Below are 11,850 nucleotides of genomic sequence, written 5' to 3'. Positions count from 1 at the left end.
TGACTGAGAAACTTCACTCACTCCTGCATCGCAGGCGGATCCTTGGCTTTCTGAGGGTGCCAGGCAAGTAGATCCCAGAGAGTGAGGAGTCAGGCAAGGTAACCTTGAGTTTGGCTCTGTGTCCTGACAGTGGCAGGATCGGGAAAGGTGAGCAGCACTTGCTGGACGATGGTCTGAGAGGCTGCTGGGGAAGTGGGGGGCAGACTGTGAAGCCACCGCAGGCATTCAGGCAGGACAAGATGGGGCAGGGGGAGCTCTAAACGCGACACCCAGCCCCAAGGACCAGGGGACCGAGCGGGGTCCCCAGCCAAGCCTCCCAACTCGCTGGTCCAGTTCCATCCCTATCCTGGCCTTGCACTCACAGAGACACCCCAGGCAGGCAGGTAGAAAATGACCGTGTTTAATGACAGTCAGTAAAAAAGAAAAGGAAAACAAAACAGCTTTATACACACTGTACACATTTACATGGCTTTGGAGGATCTGACCCGTGATAAGACTGAGGTATACTGGGGCCCTCAGGGCGCAGGGTCTCCGGCAGGAAGCACCCCCACCAGCTGACTGGGCCTTTTGGCCTGGATCATGGGAAATAAGTCTCCAGAACCACCAAGCTGGAAGGCAGTACCTACCCAGAGCAACCCCTGTGGGAGGCAGGAGGTGCAGGACCCTGACACCCACATGCCAGCCCCCTGTGGGACCCCACAGCAAGGACGGGGAGGGTTCCAGCTCCCCCAACCCTGCTGAGGCCCGACCCTGAGGGGTGTGGACGGAGACCGTGGGCAGCTGGGTTCCATGTGACCTGCACAGGCTGGGTGGAGCCGGCCCAAGACCACCCTCAGCCTCCATGCCAAAGCCCCCTGCCCAGTCTCAGACAGTCGCTGGCAGTGGCCACGACCTGCGTGGCCCTCCCTGCAGTCCTGGTGGCAGCACTCGCCCACCTCCCCAGCAGACGCGGCTCCGTGCCCTGCCTGGTGCCCACGGCCACGGCCATGGCCACGGCCTCCAGTGTGGACGTGTCAGGGGCCTGAGGACAGCCAAGCGGTGCTCAGCGGAGAGTGTTGGCAGCCTCGGTACAGCTGAAGAAGTCGGGGCCCACGAGGCGGGGGAAGCCCTCCAGGGCTTTCACCTTCACGGGGTCAAACTTCCAGTAGAGGCGGCCACGCAGGAAGTAGGCGAAGCCTGAGGAGACAGGAGGGTCAGGGCCTGGTAAGTGGACACAGGGGTGGGCGCAAGCCTTGGCCACTGCTGGGTTCCTTGAAGACCGAGGACCTCAGGCGGCCCTTAAGAAAGTGAGGTCGCTCAGTTGTATCTGACTTTGCGACCCCATGGACGGTAGTGTACCAGGCTCCTCCGTCCGTGGAATTCTCCAGGCAAGAGTACTGGAGGGCATTGCCATTTCCTTCTCCAGGGGATCTTCCCGACCCAGGGATCGAACCCAGGTCTCACGCATTGCATGCAGACACTTTACCATCTGAGCCACCAGGGAAGCCCCAGGGTCTTCCTACCCTTGGGTGAGCCCTTCCGCCTGCCCCCAGGGTCTGGTCTGAGCTACCACCCAGCCTGACAGGGGCTGGAGCCTCTGACGCCCTCAGCACGTGGTGGTGGTGATTTCACCAGCCACCCCCGAGGGACCTGGGCATGCGCCTCAGTCTCCATGCTGTGCCTGGTGCCCACGGCCACAAAGACGGCGCACAGGGGGTCCGCATGGTCCTTGGCAGGAGGAGGGGCGGAGTGGGAGCGGGCTGGGCAGGGGCCCCACCCCCCGCACACCTTCAGCATCCTGGAAGGCCGCGTCGATCTCCGAGGGCACCCCTCGCCAGTCAGTGGCCCGGCGCGGCACGGGGCTGTCCACGCGGCGGGCGCTGGGCTGGAAGCGCCAGTAGTCCCCGCCTTGGAAGAAGTAGATCTTACTCTTCTCGGAGCCCCACACCAGGGCCGCATGGACCGCGGATCCCCGCAGGCCCAGCTCAGAGAGGGGCGCGGGACCCAGGACCGGCTTCTCGCCATCATACACCCAGTACTGAGCTCCTGTTGGAGAAACGGAGGGGTTGGCGTGTGCGTGCTGCAACAGGGCTGCCCAGCGGCCACGTTCCGCCACCAACACCACCTCGGGCCTTCCCAGCCTCAGTTTCCTTGTCCATAAAACACCAAAGGCCGGTAATAACGCCTGCTTCGCACCCCTACCCCCAAGGACACTGGGCAATGCCGGCAGCCCCGGGAGGCACAGGTGGGAAAGGTCGTTCTGAGCAGCGAAGAGGCCACCTGGGCGCCTGCTCCCTCCCTGCACTTGGCTGCTCACCCCGGTGCCGGCCCTCAGGCAGCAGGCCCTGCCCCTGGCGTGCTCCAGGCTCCCATCTCTGGCACAGTGAGCTCACATCCCTCCCGACCTCACGCGGGTCACTTCACCACCTCTGAGCCCCGGAGCCTCGTCTCTAGGCCAGGGCCCAGGATCACACGTGCTTCATGGGGTGCAATACCTTCCATCCTACTCCAGCCTCGACAACCGCCTCCTCCAGGAAGCCTCCCAGCTGTGCCCAAAGGCATTAGCCACACTTTCCCTGGGCCCCAAGACTCTGGGGCCCCCTCCATCTGTTCATCTGCTCATCCCGTCTGCCTGTCCCTACCCTTGGCCGTGATGTTCCTGGCTCCCAGCAGTCTCCTAAGTGTGACCTGGCCCACTCACCTTGGAAGAACCAGATGTGGCCCTGGGCATCCTCGAAGGCCGCGTCCACAGGGCTGGGCAGCCCCTGCCAGTGGCGAGAGGCCAGCGCAGGGTAGCCGGGCTGCAGCCGGCCCCCACGCAGCCGCCACACAAAGCCTGCCTTGAAGAAGAAGAGTTCACCGCGGATGGTGGCTGCCGCGTCAAAGGACACCTGGCAGGCGTCCGGTGGGGCGTCCGGCTGGGGTGAGAGCGAAGGGTCAGGAGGAGCCCATGGTGGAGCCGCAGAGGGAGCTGTGGGGAGGGGGAGCAGGGCCTCACCTCCAGCGGCGCGATCTCGTTGGTGTCCGCCCCGGTGCCAGGGCCCAGATCCGGGGGCCTGGACGTGGGAGCTAGCCGAGGCCGGCCGTACAGCTGCTGGATGCCCCTGCGGTCGTCCGGGCTGAGGCTCAGAGGGTAGCGGAAGGTGTAGAAGGGGGACATCAGGGCCTTCGCAGCTGTCGTGTGCTGCAGCCCGAGCACGTGGCCAAACTCGTGGGCTGCCACCTGCAGGAGGTCTGTGCCTGGAAGAGGGAGACAGCCCAGCAATGCGTGAGCTCCTGCAGCAGGACGCCGAGCCCGGGCCCGGCTCTGGGGCCTCAGCAGGGCCCCTCCGGAAAGCGGGGCCCCAGCCCCTACCCTGGTTGTCCCCGATGGTCCAGGTCTCATCGTAGTCGAAGTGGACGTCCCCTTCTCGGTGGGTCTTGGGGAAGAAGGCGTGGGCCAGGATGCCCCCAGGTCCGTCAAAGGGCAGGTTGTCCCCATGCCAGTACCTGTGTGGTGGGGGGTGGGTAGGGGCAGAGTCACTGGCTGCTGGCAGGTGGGTTTCCTTCCCGGGGTTGGTGGGGGGCGGGGTCCCCAGGCCCCTGGCTCACCTGGTGAAGTCAATCACGATGTCGGCGTGGCCCTCATGCACCTCGGTGAAGGTGAGTGGCGTGACGTCGCTCCACACCTGGAGGGCCTCCGCCACCGCCTGCCGCACCTGTTCCCGCAGCAGCTGCCATGGGAACCGGAGGATCCTGGGGAGCACGGGGATGGTGGGGGGGCTGGGTCTGGCTCGTGGGGTAGCGTCAGCCCCTGCTGGCTGTCCCGGATGCACAGAGGGGGCAGGTGTGCTCTGAGGGTGCCCACCGCTCCCTGCGCCACATGGGCACACCTTCATGTGGTCTGTGTGCCCTTAGGTGCCTGCGAGGGTCTGCACTGGGAGGAAAGGACCCAGGAGCCCCGTGGCCCCCCCCAGACCTGAACGTGCCACTGACCGTGGGGAGACCTTGGGCCCCGGGACCTGCCCCTCCTGGGTCCCCAGGCTCCCCACCCAGGACACTTCCAGGGCCCCTAGGAGTCCCAGCTGCCATGACACGGGACACCACACCCGTCTTCACGCCGCCCCCCGCCCCGCCCCGCTGCAGGATGTGTAAGTCTCAGCACCAGGGGCCAAGGTCACCCGAGCCGTCACCCGGCCTGCCCCGGCGGGTCCCTCCCTGTGTGGATCCTGAGCGCGGCGCTAGGTCTGAACCGGGCGTGGGGAGCACCTCGCTCCCTCGGGGGAGGAGGGCCGTGTCTGCCTCATCGAGCATCCCGGGGCCTGGCCCGCAGCACGGTGCCAGCACAGGTTGCGTGGGTGACTGATGGCCGTGCCCCATGGGTCTGCGGAGCGGCCAGATGGTGCAGAGACCGTGCCCCCGAGGAGGGGCGTGGGTGACTGATGGCCGTGCCCCGTGGGTCTGCGGAGGGCGTGGGAGCGCATCTAAGTGTGGGTTTGGGGCACTGACCAGCAGGCGCAGTAGTCAGGGGACACTCCATCCTGTTGGCCACAGGGATCTGGCCCCCCAGCCACCCCGGTGTGTCTCAGACAGCAGGTGGAGGTCAAAGACCAGCTTGTGGTCATCTGCCCTACCTGTAGGTGAGGTCCGTCTTCTCCCAGCGCCCACCCGACAGCACGAACCGCTTCTGTCGGTTGCGGGCACTCAGCCCATCGGGCGGGTTGGGCACACCGCAGCGGGGAGGTCTGGGGCGGCCAGCGGGCGGGAGGGCCTCCTGGGCGGCCAGGGCAGGGGCATCGCTGTCGGGAGGGGCCTCCAGCCACGGCTCCGGCCCTCTGCTCACGGGGTGGCGGCGGGGGGCGTCCTGAGCGGGAGACAGGCCCCAGGTCAGAGGTGTGGACGTCAGCGCAGCCTCACTCCAGCGGAGGCCAGCAGGGAGTACGGTGGCCCGGCGGGCTGCCTGGCATCCAGACGCTGATCCCAGGGCCTCCTGCCCCCTCCTGGAGGGCCCCAGGCGCCCAGGGTCCCTTACGCCCGCCGTTTGGGCTGGGGAGGGGTGGGTGGGGCTGCAGGCCCGCCTGCCCTCTTCACACACAGCCCCGAAGGGACCCCCCAGCAGATGCCTCTCCCCTTCTGTTTCTTCCTGGGCACCCCCAGCCCCCAGGTCTGTCCTATCCAGCTCCATGAGCTGGCCCCTGCCCAGGATGTACACTGCGGCCACCCGCCAGCATGGGGGGGCTGCGGCCCTGCCCCGCCTGCATCTGCCCACCTGACAAGTAGGGGTGATCCCTCCCTCCAGCGTGGATATGGGGGTGAACCAACCAGGCTGCGCTCAGCATGGGGCTGGCGCCACTCAGGGCACCGGGAACTGGGGTCTGATCCCTGGGGCGCACTTGTTTTTTTAAAGTAACGATCTTTAAAACTTTTATCGTTCAGTTATTTATGTGTTTGGCCACGGTTGGGTTCTCTCCCGCTGCTGGCAGCGGGGGCACGGCCTCTGTGTGGGCTGTGTGTCCTCTCCACATGGGTGGGGGGTCTGGCAGTTCCCAGACGCCCAGCCCCCACCCTGCAAGGGATCCTGGACCACACTTGCCCAGTGGAGGGGTGATTCTGACCTGGCGCGCCCACCCTCCCCACGTCCCAGCCTGGAGGTCATGGTTCCCCTGCCTGGAAAAAGCGGAAGCTCAGAGAGGCTGGGAGAGCCCGTGGGATCAGCCCGCAAGGACACGGTGGAGCCAAGCGGGGGCCGTGGCACCCCGGGCCGCAGGTGAGGGCCCAGCGTGGGTCATAGCAGAGCTGGGGGAGCCTCAGCGCCCGTCCAGCCCAGCCTGTCTGCTTCGCGCCGCTGTGGCCTTCCCGAGCCATATTTGGGGCAGGAGCCGGGCCGCCGGGGCCCCACCCTCAGCCTCAGCCTCTGGCGACGCTCCCAGGCCCTGGGCACCCCAGAGCTCAGACGAGCATCCCAGCCCCTGCCAGCTGCAGGCAGGGCAGGAGGCTCTCTGCGCTCCCAGCACACCCCTGACCCCAGCTCTGCTCTGTCCTTCAGGCTGGGGTCCCCCTTCCCCAGGGGAGGGACTGGCCCCACCAGGGCGACCAAAGAGGAGGAAGGGGAAATGACCAAGTACCTGCTGTCGTCCAGACACTTTGGGGGCAGGGTTCACTGGACCCTCCACCCCCACCCCCGGGAGTGGGGGGCGGGAGGACACATGTCCAGGTCTCACACTGGGGAGGTGGGCCCCGGGCCTGCCCCTGCTCCTCCCCACACCAGCTCCGTGACCTCCAGGAGGAACAGAAATCCTTTCCTCCACCGTGACAGGGCTCCCAGGACCCAACCCAGAAAAGCCAGGGGTGCGTTGTTCCCCCGGAGCCCCAGAGAGCCCAGAGCCCAGCCTGCCAGTGAGGGAAAATCTCCCCTCTCCTCTGCCCCTCCCAGGGAGGCCTGAGCAGCAAGCCTCAGGGGGGCGGTGGGTGATAGGCATGCCCACCGTGCCTTCCTCTCCTGCCCCCACGAGGCGCTAGGTCCAGGCCCGGACCCCTGCATCCTGGCACCCTCAGTGCAGTGGCGAGATCCCTGGCTCTGAGATTCAGAAGGCCCAGTTCCACGCCACGGAGACCCTGGGCAACTCACAGCCCTCTCTCAGCCTCCACTCTCCTATCTGTCCAGTGGGAACGGGGCCGCGGCGAAGGGTATCCGACCTCTCTCTGTAACACCCTCTGGGGCAGCAGGCACGGAAGGAGTTCCCTCCCCGGGCTGGCTTCTCCCCCTCTGGGACGCTGCTCTGCCAAAGTCCTGCCCTCCCCCACCTGGCGGTCAGCCCCCACCTCCCCCCCAGGCCTCCAGACTTGACATCAGAACGCAGGAGTGGCAGCTGGAAGGAAGCTCTCAGGGCCAGAAAGGGTGACTTGCGCCGGGTCCACCTGCGAGCCGGGCATCTGGTCCCCTGCCCACGTCATGGTCACCACTCCTGGAGGATCTACGATCAGGGCCCCACGGCAGCGAGGTCCTTTGCTGGAGCCCACCACCCACAGGGTCTTGGCCTCAGTTTCCCCACTGCTGGGACAGGACGCATGCCCCTGCCCCGCCACCCTCGCACACTCTGTCTCCCCACGTCCTTTTCAGCCTGGGGCTGGGGTCTCTCCCTAGCTGCGAGGCCTGATCGCTCACCTGGGTGTGCCAGTCCCCCCCCACCCCGCCTGGGGCTGCTGGGAGGCAGTGAGGTGGGGGTGAGCACACACCACGCCTGCCTCATCCACAGCCCTGGGGGATTAGGGAGCAGGCATCGCCCCAACTCCCAGGGGAAGAGACAGGGCCCAGAGAGGTCCAGGTCTTGGCCCAGGGTCACACAGCCAGGGAGCCCAGAGCTGGACCTAGACCTGGGGATCAGGCCTCCCCACCCACGGCCCCCCCCCCCAACCCCCAAGCTGTGGCTCATCTCCAAAACCCACATTCCTGAGATGGCTGCTTGTCCTCCCTGCTCGTTGGCCAGCGTCTCCCTGGGCCTGCCCTGGGCAGGGGTGCCCAGCCCGCTCACCCCATCTCTCCCCGATGGGCACCACACCACAGCCTCACACATCCTTGAGGAATCACTTGGGCAGGGGTCAACCTGCAATCGGGAAAATGGGAGGCAGCCAGCGGTTGGGAGTGAGGGGGCCCCCGGACTGGGAAGCGCTGGGCACGGCTGGGTTGGGTGTGCCCTCCCCAGCCTGCCTGCCGTTGGCCCAGGTCCCCATAGCCACCCCCTCTGCGGTGGGCAGGAGGCGACCCCAAGGGGAGGACGCTGCCGGCTGAAAGGAAGGCAGGGAGCATCCGCACACCATCCCGGGCCTCTCTGAGGCTCGGAGAGGTTGAGTGACCCGCCCGAGTCACACTGCCTGCTCCTGGGCAGGCAGGTCCATCTCCTCCCTCCCCCACCTCCCTTGCTGGTTCCAGAAGGGAAGGCGGGGTCCCCCACAGCGGGCGGGCGGCGGGGCTTTCATCAACCCTGAAAGCTGTGAGCTGGGATGGATAAATATTTACAGAGCCTTCCTGGCCCTGCCAACAGCAGTCCAGGGATAAGCACGTCCGAGGTGACCCCGAGTGCCCCCTGCATATCTGCAGGGTGACAGACAGCAGCCCGGCTCAGACCCCACCTGACCCCGCACAAGCGGCACAGTGGCAGCTCCAGGTGACGGAATGTGTCCGTGTGCCCAGCTCTCCTGGCCTCCCTGCAGATGCTCTTTGGCCCGGCAGTGGGCACTGTCGCCTCCCACCCGCCCACTGGACAAGGCTGGGGGTGAGGGCTACCGAGGCGCCGGAGGGCTCACCTAGGGCCATGTGGTTCAAAAGCCCAGATCCCTCTGGTTCCTAAACCCGCGGATTCAGCAGCTCCCCAGGGTGACCCCTAGACTCTGCCCCCAGGCCTAGGGGGCCGGGCGGGGCTGGGGAGGAGGCAGGGCCCCTGGACATAGGTACCCACCACCCCTTCCATCCCCAGCGCTGCCAGGGGGCAAGACTGGCCAGGGCAGAGCTGGCGTGGCTGGACAGAGGGGCCCAGGCTGGCCAGACCTCCCTCGTCCCCAGAGCTGTCCCCTGAGAGTCTGCCTGCACCCCCGCCCCCATCCCCGCTAACAACCCCATCTCTGCCCCCCATCCCTGCCCGGTCAGGCTGGAAGCTCAGCGGCACGCCCGAGCGGGCCAGGCACCCAGGGAGCTATGTGCCTGCAGTAGCCCAGGCTGTGACTGGTCCCCTGAAGCCCCAGCTGTTGGGGAGGGCGCAGCCTTCAGGGCACACGCAGGCTGGCACACACAGGGGCGTCCCCCCTGTCACCGGCCCCGCTGGGGCAATCCGGAGCTCTCACGCTCCGGCTGCCTCCCGGCTCCGCGGCCTCCCGATCCTGCCACTCACAGGTCCCAGGCGGTGGCATCTGTCTCCGCCAGGCTCAGACCTCTCGCGCCCTCCTGTCTGGAGGCGTGCTCACCGAGGCCACACACCTGGCGGCTGACGCCAGCTGGAGACCCACGGGTCTTTGTCCCTATGGTGTGTCGGGAGCCCTGTAGCCACTCCCGCTGTCCCTCCCCTGCAACACACACACACACCCCCAGGATAGCGGCCGGGGGGTGCGGAGGGGGCAGGTCCCGGAGCTGGGCGGGTGGTGGCGTGCGTCTAGCGTCCGACCGAGTCCCGCTCACCAGCCAGTCCAAGCAATCCCGGCGCCGGCTCCACTTGCATACCTCCGGGGACGGGAAGCTCACTATCCATAACGCCCCCGGGGCACCCAGACAGCGTTTCAGGGTAACGGGCCACTCCCGGACGCCCCCATGGGTCCAGCTCTGCCGGCCGGCGCCCCTCGGCGTGGAGGGCGGGGCGGGGCCGGGGGCTGCTGGGCGGCGGGCGGTGGGCACTCACCGGCGGCCGCGGGGCCCGGGCCAGCAGCAGCGGCAGCGGCAGGAGCAGCAGCAGCAGCAGCAGCGGGAGCAGGAGGGCGCGCGGAGCCGCGCCGCGGAGCCCGGCGGCCCGAGCCATCCGCCCCGGGGCTGCAGGGCCTGCTGGGCCGCCGCCGGCCGCCGCCCCTTATAGCCTCAGCCCCGCCCCCGCCCCGGCCCCGCCCCCGCTTTTGTTCTGCACTCGCCCCGCGCCGGCGGCCAGGGAGGGGGGGTGGCCCGGCCCGCAGATCCGGTCCTTCCCGCGGCGTGCCGGGCTGCGGTCTCGGAGGCCCGGAGGGACGGGGAGGAGGGGGTGCTGGCGGGTGACCTTGGCCAGGGGGTGCCGTTGCTCCGGGCCTCAGTTTCCCCAGCGCGATGGGCCGTCTGAGAGGAGTCGAGTTTCCTTGCTCGCCCCCGCCTCCTGACAGGCCCAACTTGGGAAGGTGCATCCCGAGCAGGGACATCCAGCTGTGTCCCGGGGACCCTGAGCCACGGGGAGGCGGCTGGCCAGGACGTCAGCTTGGCAGAATCCGCCAGTTCACAGAGGAGGAGGCTGAGGCCCCAGGAGAGAGGGGCCCGATGAGGCTTTTTCCAAACCGCCGGGCAGGATGAGGGGTCGGGAGGCCTTCTTCTCAGGTCAGCTGTTGGGAGGAGGCGGTCAGAAGGCAGTGTCTGTGCGGGGCGCTGGGGACCCCACGCCGCCCCTTGGCCTGACGAGCAGGCTCCTCAGAGGCCCTCAGGGCCAGCCTCCTGAGGCGAGGACGCGTCTGTGAGAGTCAGAGGGAGGGGTCTGACCACACTGGGAAGGGGTCATACAGCCCCTGTGGTGACCCCGTGCGCAGGCAGTCTGCTTGACCCCCGGGGAGCCGGGACACGGCGGCCCCCGTCCCGGCGGGTCGGGCCCTGGGCCGCCGCAGGGCGAGGCTGGGCCTGAAAAGGGAGGGGACGGGCAGCGAGGGGAGGGCCACCGGCGGACTCAACCCCGCCTCCCCCTCCAGTCCCCGGAGCCGCCGCGGCCTCTCCAGGGAGGCTCCACAGAGACCCCTAGAGGGCGAGCAGAGGGAAGACTGCTGTGGTTTTTCACTCCCTAGGCCGTTTGCCATCTTTTTCTTCCTTTTAAAAACTTTTGGCCTGGCTGCAATGCATGTGAGCTCTTAGTTCCCTGATCTGGGATCGAACCCCTGCCCCCTGCGTTGGAAGCATGGACTCTTCACCACCGGACCCTCAGGGAAGTCCTTCCATTTGTTTCTTCAGAGTGATTTACTTTTTTAAAAATGGAAATGCTTACTTCAGCCTCATCTTAGAAATATTGGTCAAGAAATCATGGATTTAATGAACTGACGATACATTTTTTTTTCTTTCTGATACACATGAAAATGCATAAAGTAAAAATGTTTAACTACCTTAAGTGGTCTTGAGTGCCTCCAGGGATGCATGGCCTTGTTTTGGGGACCTGCAATCCACCAGTCATGGGAGTTTTTAGTAACAACCTTTCCACATTTCCACCATGGAAAGCCACAGTTATAGCAAGCTGAGCTGGTCCCAGAGGGCTTCCTGAAGCAGCGGGACCCTGATCAGCCCAGGAGGGGTCGGTTTGGCAAAAAAGAGCAGGTCAGCAGGGGCTGCAGGAGCAAAGGGGTGGAGGCTGGCCCAGGCCTGGCATGTCTGCAAGAAGAGAGTGGCCACCTTTACACGCTCCCCTCTCCTGGAGGCAAATGGTCACCCCATTGCAGAGGGGAGAAAACTGAAGCCCAGGCCCAGATGGGGCTCGGGGAGGACCCTGCCTCCCGGGCTGGCTGAAAGGACTGTGTGGTCGGGACGCAGTCGTGACATCATCCAGCCTGCCAGACACTGCCGGTGCCCCTGTTCCCTGCTTGCCTGCCCTCCCCTCCTCACAGAGGGGCCTCCTCTCCCCACCTGAGCCCCCCACCCGATGCTTCTGCTCTTGACTTCATCCTCCTCGCAGTCCCGGTGCCAGGAGCCCTCCCTTGGGGGTAGGGAACTGTGATGTGGGGATAGGAAAGTCGGGAGCCCACCCCGCCAAGGGCACCGATATGACCACTCAGAACTCATTCAGAAAAAATGAAAACCGTGAAAACCTGCCGTTCCTGAATGGCTGGGAAGCGTCCTGAATCTGGATGGCCCTGCCCTGGACTTGGAACCAAGGGGTAAAATTCGAGGCCACAGAATTCAAACCTGCAGCAATGCCCCTAGGCCAGCAGGGGATGGCCTTTGGAAAGGACACGCCGGATAAACATGGTCAGGGTCTGGCACTGCATCCAACCAGTCCATCCTAAAGGTAATCAGTCCTGAGTGTTCATTGGAAGGACTGATGCTGAAGCTGAAACTCCAATACTCTGGCTACCTGATGCAAAGAACTGACTCATCGGAAAGGACCCTGATGCTGGGAAAGATTGAAGGCAGGACAAGAAGGGGACAACAGAGGATGAGATGGTTAGATGGCAACACCGACTAAATGAATATGAGTT

The 11,850-nt window shown here is 65.9% G+C and overlaps 1 protein-coding gene across 3 annotated transcripts; it reads right to left on the bottom strand.

The window, feature by feature from the left end:
- Window positions 1–384: 384 nt before the first annotated feature.
- On the bottom strand, window positions 385–10,280 carry MMP11 (matrix metallopeptidase 11). Of its 3 annotated transcripts, XM_070475653.1 has the most exons (8): window positions 9,345–10,280; window positions 4,593–4,822; window positions 3,571–3,714; window positions 3,335–3,468; window positions 2,978–3,219; window positions 2,681–2,897; window positions 1,768–2,025; window positions 385–1,176 (listed from the first exon to the last, which is right to left on the bottom strand). In XM_070475653.1, exons 1-8 carry the CDS (start codon window positions 9,459–9,461, stop codon window positions 1,043–1,045), a joined length of 1,476 nt encoding a protein of 491 aa, XP_070331754.1. In that variant the 5' UTR covers window positions 9,462–10,280; the 3' UTR covers window positions 385–1,042. The 3 variants fall into 3 exon arrangements, with proteins under 3 accessions (XP_070331754.1, XP_070331751.1, XP_070331753.1); XM_070475650.1 differs by lacking the exon at window positions 9,345–10,280 and having other exon boundaries at window positions 4,593–6,727; XM_070475652.1 differs by lacking the exon at window positions 9,345–10,280 and having other exon boundaries at window positions 2,681–2,819; window positions 4,593–6,727.
- Window positions 10,281–11,850: the final 1,570 nt, after the last annotated feature.

This window comes from Odocoileus virginianus, chromosome 12, assembly GCF_023699985.2.
Source record: "Odocoileus virginianus isolate 20LAN1187 ecotype Illinois chromosome 12, Ovbor_1.2, whole genome shotgun sequence".
Taxonomy (NCBI): domain Eukaryota; kingdom Metazoa; phylum Chordata; class Mammalia; order Artiodactyla; family Cervidae; genus Odocoileus; species Odocoileus virginianus.
Note: the sequence above shows the minus strand (reverse complement) of the source record. Positions and strands in the feature narration are given on the sequence as shown.